Genomic DNA, 9,011 nt, shown 5'->3' on the forward strand with positions numbered 1-9,011 from the left:
ATTCTTTTTTAGTTCGATAGCCTAATTTCAATTGAGTGCGCAGTTGAGTGGTCTATTTGACATTTATTCCTAAAAGAAAAATAATAACATTGGTTCAAATATTAAAAATTTCTTGAAATAAAAATAAGAAACCCGCCAAAGATCTTGTGGTTTGATAGCATCACTATTGCTTTTCATAAGGAAGATCTCAAGTTCGAGTTGATGATGTGGTGGCTACCGAATTTAAAAATAATTTTTAAAATAATTTTAAATAAAATAATTAATTAAAAAAACTCCATGGTCGAAGACGAAAACCTTCGTCTCCGGCCATGGAGATGAAGCCGGACCTTCATCTCCATGGTCAGAAGACGAAGGTCAAGTAACAAAGGTTATGGACACGAAGTTGGCAGGAGACGATTCGTCTCCGGTAGTTCTCTTTCTCTCTATTAAATTTAAAATAATTATTTTATTTAAAATTATTTAAAAAAATATTTTTAAATTCGGTAACCGCCGAGTCAACATATTTTCAGGTAAACGAGATCATTTTGAGTTGAATTGCATTGTACTTTCCTTCGTCCCATTTTATGTGTTTGGTTCAGTTAATGAGGCTTGACGGGAGGTATTTTTAATTCAATTTTTCATAATATTAAGTTAAGTATTAATATACAAAAATTTATATATTTAGAAACTATATAAAAATACTATTAAACATAAAAAATCAAATTTAAAAATAAGTAAAAAATAATAAATAAAATAAACAAAAAAGAAAAGAGTTAGATTTGACTAATAAATAGTAAGTAAGACATATAAAATGTGACAGAAAAAACATTATTTAGAAGATTTAATTATATATATATATATATATATATATATATATATATATATATATATATATATTTAATTGGATGACCTAATTGCAATTAGTGTCTATACAATTGTTATTTAAAAAAAAAAAAAAAAAAAAAAAAAAAAAGCAAGCCTAAAGAGCAATGTCAATGGCGGTTCGTACGAGACCGGACCCGGTCTTAAACACGGAGAAGACAGAAGACGTTATACGCAGGAAATGCCAAGTCGAAAGAAATTTGGGTCATGTACTATTCAACCGCGGGCTTGAACAGTCAACGTCTTCCGCCTGATAATTGCCCGTTTATGACTCTAGCGCTCTCTCTCTCTCTCTGGTTAAACTACTGAGGATTTGATCAATTCGATCTGGTTAGCGATCGCTCAATTGCGAAGAAGTTCATATAAAGCGAGAAAGAGAATCGGAAGTTTTGGAATCAAGGAAACATGTCGATGTCCGACTCCGATACGTCGTCGCAGGGCAGCGAATACAAATGTTTCCGGCAAATTACACGGGACAGTAAGTCATCATTTCATTTCAACTGATATGCTTTACTCTAGTTCACATGATTTTGAGCTTTGTGAACATATCTGGTTCAATTTAATCTTATTTTTAATATAGTCAAAGTTGATTACTTCTGTGTGATTCACATTGAATTTGGTTATTAACTGTGAATAAATTTCGTGGAGTATAAGTGTGGTTTGAGCTTGATGTTAAGCGGAGCTATTGTGTTCAGTATGGACCAAATTGAAAGTGATTTCGAGAGAATGCAGGTTTAGTTTCGTGGATGAGTGGAAAATAACAGAAGGTTACTGTTTATTTAACTTTATGTATTCAATTGTTCTCCTGTTTGTTTGTCTCTCGAATAGTAGCTCGATTCAAACAGGAAAGTGGGTAAGTAATGGCTATGGTGCTGTCAGCTTTCCAGCTAATTGGGGTTGTTAGCAGTCAAGCAGCACAAGAAATGTTCAGTAGTCTGGACTTGATCCTCTTTAGCAAATGTTCAGGATGTGGAGTGTTCAGATTGAATATTAGGTGAACCAAGACCCCAGTCTGGATGAGCTTAATTTAAACTTATCTATTGTTATAAACCAATCTTTTACCATGTTTGGATATTGGATAAGTCTGTGACTTTTCAAGAAGTTGCTTTAAGCTTATTTCAATAAGCTATTTGAAAGCACTTATAATTTAGAATAAGCTGAAAATAGCTTTTCAAAAGCCAATTAAAAAGGATAACCTTTATAACTTGTTTTGAGCTTATTGATAAGTGCTTATCTTAAAAATACTCATTTTAAGCTATTAACCAAAGAGAAAAATGTTTGACATACTATTTGTGTATAAGTACTATACACCAATAGTAAACCACAGCTTGCCTCATCATTAAAAAGAAAAAATCAATACTGACTGAAGATGTTTTGTTTGCAAATAGTAATAATCTTTAAATTATTAATAATTATTATTAATATTTAATAAAAAATAAACCTTATATATTCTAAGAAATTGCTTATGTAGTATTTGGATGTGAATGTGATGAATGAGCAATTGCCTATGTAGTATTCTGAAACTGAAAGTAGTGATGGTCCAATCTGAGCTCTCAACCTTCCAATGAAAAGTTGATGGATTTTATCTCTGAACTTCATCTCTATAATTATACCAATTTGGTGTTGATGGATTTGATATATGTAATACATTCTTGTTTCTACTAAAAATTCTGAAGATTATTGGCTTATTGCAAGAAAAACCAAATCTATATTCATAGAATTCCAACTCTTCTTCACATTACTTGGCCTAAACCCACTACTTGTGAAAGATATAGTTGAAGGTACAATTAACACAAGAAAACAGTAGCTACAAGTAGAAGGTATATAGTAAAGAGAAATTAAATTAGGGTTTATTAACATTTTTAGTATTATATAAATATAAATTATATAAAATAATAAATATGATTATGTCAGTAATGGCTCGATCAATATTCACCTTTTTCTTTTTATTGATGGTGGTGGACTATGATTCGCTGTTGGTGTATATAGTACCTATATTTTGATGGTGCATCAAATATTTTCTTTTATCCAAGTGGGTTAAAAACAAATTTCTTTTATGTTGGAGTTGTTTGGCTTGGTACTAGAATATTGATGAGTGATGAAAACATTTAAAAAAAAAAATCTTTCACTACTGATTATTGTGATATGTAGTTAGTACTTAGTAGTATGAATATCATGTCTAGAAAAATATCTCTTAGCTCAGAACAGACCCAAAATTAATGAGTAATGGAATATTTCATCTGAGAGTGTTATTTGCTATTTAATCATGAATTAGGAGAACACAATACCTTGTAGCAAGAATGCAGACCTGAAATTAATGGCCATCCTCATTTTACTAGAACAAAGAGGGAATAGAATCACTTATCAGCAAGAGAAGTTAGTTTATTGCAGAGGTAAACTCTTGGATATAATTCTTTATGAAACTTATCCACATCCACATCTTGTGTTGCTTTTGACTAGAGTTAATTCCACTTATGGTCCATCGAATGTATTGGCAACTCCACACAGAATCCACAATTTCTTTCCAAGACACATTTGGTCCTATCATTGAAAAACTGGTCTACATTTAGCACAATATTTTACTTTGGTCCATTGAGTCCACAACTTCTCTTCAAGACACATTTAGTCCTATGAAATTTTGGTCCATATTTATGACAAAAATCTACTTTGGTCCCTCAAGTATTGTAGTATGATAAGGATTGACATTATACTCTAGGGAACAAAAATCCTGCCAATTTTCATGTAGAGGACCAAATGTGTCTCAATTAAAAGTTGTGGACATGATCTAGAATTGCCACTATACTTGAGGGGTTGAGTGTGGAATTAGCCCTTTTGATTATTATAATTCAAGGGAGACAACTACAATTTGTAAAACGTATTTTCGTAGTGTTTGTTTTTGTGCCATAATCTTTGATGCAACTTTGATGTATATGATAGGTAGCAATCTAACACTATCGACCATATAGTGGGAGACACTGCCTATTATCGTTACTCAAATTATTATCAGCTTAGATTTCATTCCTACTTTTGATTTAGGAAAGCTTTTGTATTCTACCAAGGCAGCCTAACAACACTTGGATGATATAGGTTGTTGGAGTTAATATGAACTAGCCCAACATAAATAAGTATATGGAAAAGAATAAATATATGAATGTAGATTCAAATGGGTGGATTGGACAAGGATTTTTACGTGGAGACCATAACAATGAAAATCGCATGCCAACGTCAAGTCAAATTTCACTAGGTTGATTGTGAGGATATTCATGGGATAAGCTATGGTGTTTGTCATTTGCTATGGCCGTGGAATTTTTATAGTAGAAGAAAGAAAGAGTTTGGGTATGTGAGGGAGAGAGTTCTCTATGATGAAGAATTCTTGCTCTATAAGAAGTTTGAAAAAAGGAATTGAGAAAAGCTTGCATATGTCTTTTGTATCTTTGTTGATAATGGCAAGTTGGCAACCTCCTTTTATAATGACTTCCTAATAACTTTTCCCTTCTCTCTCTTCACATTCTGCAATGTTTGCAACACTCATCCCATTTGTGCTCCTAGGGATTGGCATGGGTCGAGGGAAAATATCAACCACTCGACCCACCTTTATAATTTCAAAACCCACCCCGCCTTGCTCAGTGGCGGGTGACATTTTTAAAACCCACATATATACCCCTCCAAGGGTGGTACCCATTATGGATAGCTATGAATTTCTATCTTAATAAATACATTTATAAAATTAATAAAATGTAAACTAAATGCACAAATTAAACTCAACTTTCATAGTAAACATAATGCAAATATTCTAATACAATAGTTAAATTATTTATTTTTAAACGCAAATAAATGCCATCAAAGTTCAAAATAAATATGCAATTGGCAAAGGTCTATCTCTACTTCTCTATGTGGAATTCTAGATAGTTGTATTACTTGTATATTGCAAGTGTGTGTATAATTTATTAAAAAATTAACTAAAATAGTGGCGTGGCCTCAGTTTTATGTGGACGGTGTATGCAAACCCAAACTCAAAGCACCACGGGTACAAATTTTAAAGCCCATACCTGACCAATGACCCCACTAATACCAACCTACCCCCCCCCCCCCCCCCCCCCCAAAAAAAAAAAAAAAAAAGGAAGAAGAAGAAGAAGAAGATTCACCTAGGTCGGGTTTGGGTGAATAGCCCTATCCTCAATGCAAATTACAATTCCCATCCCTGTATGCACTACTGCACTGTTCCCCAGGCAGTTGCACCAGTTAGTGCTTTTTGGTTTTTTGTCTGTTAGGGAGTAGTGATTTGGATTTTCTAAGGTCAACATGAACCAAGGAGTTGATGTAGTTCAACTAGAAAGCTGTTACTTAATGCTCAGAGGTCCTGGGTTTGACTTGCCCTGGGCTCACTAGTAGAGTGGGGTATTAGTGTATTACCCCCAACAGCTGAAAAGTTTGGTTGCGACATACAATACTACCTGGCAACAATTTCTGTATTATGAACAAAGATATGAAGGTGAGAATCTTTGGTTTTGTCTTATTTTGCTACATTTTGATCCTTAGGTCACTTGGTCAAGTATAGGAACAAAATATAGGTAATATATGTGCATCTTCCTTCCCCCAGACTATGCTATATATGGGACACATGCACACTGGGTTTAAACTTTCTCAGAAATTCATGATATTTTCATATATTATTATTTGATAAGTAATATTTCATGGAGTATTTTGTTTTTTTACTCAATGATAATGACTTTAAGTTCTTTTGCTTGCATGTGACTTTCTTTTTCCTTTAAACTTATCTTCATAAATTACACCTTATTTGATAATCAAATTAGTATGTAGCACTTTCTCAAAATGCTTCCTTCTACATTTGCAGGATTATTATATGAAATGCTTAGATCGGCCAGGTCAAAGGATTCAAAATCAACATGGAAGGTAAAATGCTATATGGGCTGTGCTTGGTCTGATGTTGAAGATTGAATCCTTCACGATTCTATGGTAAATTATAGTTTCTTGACTCTGTCAGTTTGACCCTCAAATTTGCAGGTACTGATCATGGACAAACTAACAGTCAAAATAATTTCATATGCATGCAAGATGGCAGATATCACAGAAGAAGGAGTTTCCTGTAAGGCATAATGCATTTTACTTTTTACATATTTCTTGAAGCATGATTTGTTAACTCTTATAATGCTTCTTATTCAGATTTTTGTAAATATGTACAAGTAATACTTCATTTATAATATATGTACTTGTGCTGACTTATATTTGAATGTGTATAACTGTATAAGCACAAATTGCATTTCAAAATTTAATTGATTGCTAAGGAAATATAAATTTCTGGATGTATGTGATTCTCCTATTTCTTCTCTCCAATTTGGTTTGTTCAAACACTTATTAAGATGTGCCTAAACACATTTGATAGCGGCATTAAGTGTGATACAATTTAAGTCAGTATCGTTATATTCTTGTATGTTAGATGTACTCTTGATGAATTTGTATTTTTTTCAATTCACTGTTCATATCTACGCATGCATGTTATGTTAAGCTGCCTGTTCTTTGGAGATCTAATAAATACAATAATACCATTAATGATACTTTATATCTTTCCATTTTTGATTATATTTAGATGCAAGTGATAATATTAGTGTTGCTTCAAGTGTTTTTTCTCTTCTTATTGTGTGGTTTATTTTGCTATACTACTCGGTGCTTTCTTATTTCTGGAATTTATCAAACGTAATATGTAATATGATTGGAGTTAGAAAAAACATGTATGGAGTAATTATAAGCGTGATGGTAAAAATCTTCAGTTTATTGACTTTATTCCAATTTTGGTCCTAAACTTTGATTTGTTCCACTTTTAGTTCTCGACTTCTAAAAACATCCACTTTTAGTTCTAAAGCCCTTGTGAAAATTTCAGCATACCCCACCCTACTACATTTGAGGACATTTTGGGCTAAAAGTGGAACAAATTAAAGTCAAGGAAAAAAAGTGGAAATTCTATTATAGACGATGGACCAAAAATGGAATCAACTCAACATGATGTTTTATTTGTCTATTCAAAGAATTTTATATAACCTGGTCTCATTTTAGGCCAGTGAATGGGGTTGCAATATTGTTTGGATTTGGGTATATCTCATTGGTGCTCCAACCAGAATATAATCTTACAAATTAAGTTGTTTCACACAGTAGACCATTTCTTGCTGTCCTTGATGTGTATACTGATGTTCTTTCCTTTTCCATTTACTTATGTATGACCTAACATTTGAAACTTAATTAGCTTGATTTTTGCCAACAGTGGTGGAAGATATTTACAGGCGACGCCAGCCACTTCCCACGATGGATGCCATATACTTCATCCAGCCCACAAAAGAGAAGTAACAAATCATATGAATTCTTTTTCTGTATTTATTTTTAAATAAATATGAAGCAATCATCATATGGTAGGTCTTGGCTTCTATGCTTTTGAGAACTCTTTGCTTTAACTTGTTTAACCTTCTATTTACTATTGCAGTGTTGTAATGTTTCTCTCCGACATGGCTGGGAAATCACCTTTGTACAAGAAGTATGTTGAAGATCCTCTATTCAATGAAAATGCTCTTACTCTTTTTTTTTTTCTTTCTTTTTTTAAATTATAAATTTTTGGTGAAACAAAGAGAGTTCAGATGTCAAACAATATGTTCAGTTTTGGTCTTTTGGATAAAAGGGAGTCAATTATTGAATTGGCTTGAGTATCTTTTCTCTGCTCCCACATCCAAAATAATAAAGAGTAAAATTTTTGCAAGTTATAATATGTTTTGATGAAATATTCAATCCTTCTCACTTTGGTGTGTGTGTATTGTGCATTTTATTTTTAGGGCATTTGTTTTCTTTAGTTCACCTATTACAAAGGAATTGGTTAATCACATAAAGAGGGACACTAGCGTTCTGTCTCGCATTGGTGCCTTGAGAGAGGTTATGGTTTCTCCTCTTAAGACTACTCATTATGGTTCTAATATTTTTGTTTACTGTTCTGATTATTGGATTTAACATACAGATGAATCTGGAATATTTTGCAATAGACAGCCAGGTATGTATGGTGCTGCATCACTGAACAAGCCAAGAGGCTTATGCTAATTCCTCTGGATTCTGGCATTCTGCACTAAATTTAAGTTTTCAGTAATAGAAGTTTAGCTTTGGTTCTTTACCATAACAAGTAGAAATCTGCTTAAGTTTTATCTGGTGACCTTTTTTTTGGGTTTGCTGGCAAAGTAATTTTTGCTCATGGAGATGGTTCTAAAATGGCTTTCACTAGATGGTGAACTTTCCACTGTATGCAAAAAGAATCTGGGATGTATTATTTTTCTTCATTGGGAGTGAGTCTGTGCTACACCATGCAATAAAATGACTTTTTCAGTCTTTCATTAGACCTAATCCTTAGTTCTCATAAGACCTACTTTGCTAGTAATAACTTTTCATGCACTATGAAGTATCCTCATTCTATAATTGGATTTTCATGCTATTTAAATCTAGGTTAATTATTGTCCTTATCACTTAGTATTCTTTCAACTCCGTACCATTCCTTTGAGTACTTTATTTATGTTCAACATTAGTGAACCTCCTCTTCAATTTTTCTATCATGAAGAAGATACACTCTGTGAGATTGTGCAAGATGTCTATATTTTGGAGTATAATTATTTTAGTTAAAAGAAGAAATACATAAAATTTTTGAAATAAAATAAAACCTAAAGAAAGCACCAAACTCAGGTGTGTTGGTTATCTACAACTTAAGTGCCACCAATAGATGTACTTGATATTTTTGTGATTTTTGTCCTAATAATCCGAACTGTTTTTATAGCTGTTTTTTCTTGTCCATTGTGCATGTTTTGCTTTAGGGTTTTGTAACTGATAACGAGAGGGCATTAGAGGAACTTTTTGGAGATGATGAGGGTTCTCTTAAGGGTGATGCATGTTTGCGTCTGATGGCCAACCGCATTGCTACAGTTTTTGCCTCATTGAGGGTATGCTGTCAAGACCTTGATTCTAATTTTCTATATTCAGCAATACTGACTGCTGAGTATCAACAACATTGACTTTCTACAGGAGTTTCCCTTTGTTCGCTACCGTGCTATCAAATCCCATGATCCAACCACCATGACTACATTTCGTGATTTAATTCCTACAAAGCTTGC

General features: G+C 32.9%; 1 protein-coding gene across 1 annotated transcript; it reads left to right on the top strand.

Annotated features, from left to right (window-relative positions):
• Positions 1-1,017: 1,017 nt before the first annotated feature.
• On the top strand, positions 1,018-9,005 carry LOC109168031 (SNARE-interacting protein KEULE-like; the record flags this gene model as incomplete). Its single annotated transcript, XM_019317081.1, has 9 exons — positions 1,018-1,339; positions 5,717-5,775; positions 5,887-5,968; positions 7,139-7,217; positions 7,355-7,405; positions 7,698-7,794; positions 7,877-7,909; positions 8,715-8,840; positions 8,923-9,005. Coding segments are annotated over exons 1-9 (683 nt in total), but the record flags the coding sequence as incomplete, so codon positions are not given.
• Between the last annotated feature and the right edge of the window lie 6 nt (positions 9,006-9,011).

The sequence above is a fragment of the Ipomoea nil genome, unplaced genomic scaffold, assembly GCF_001879475.1.
Source record: "Ipomoea nil cultivar Tokyo-kokei standard unplaced genomic scaffold, Asagao_1.1 scaffold3171, whole genome shotgun sequence".
Classification (NCBI taxonomy): domain Eukaryota; kingdom Viridiplantae; phylum Streptophyta; class Magnoliopsida; order Solanales; family Convolvulaceae; genus Ipomoea; species Ipomoea nil.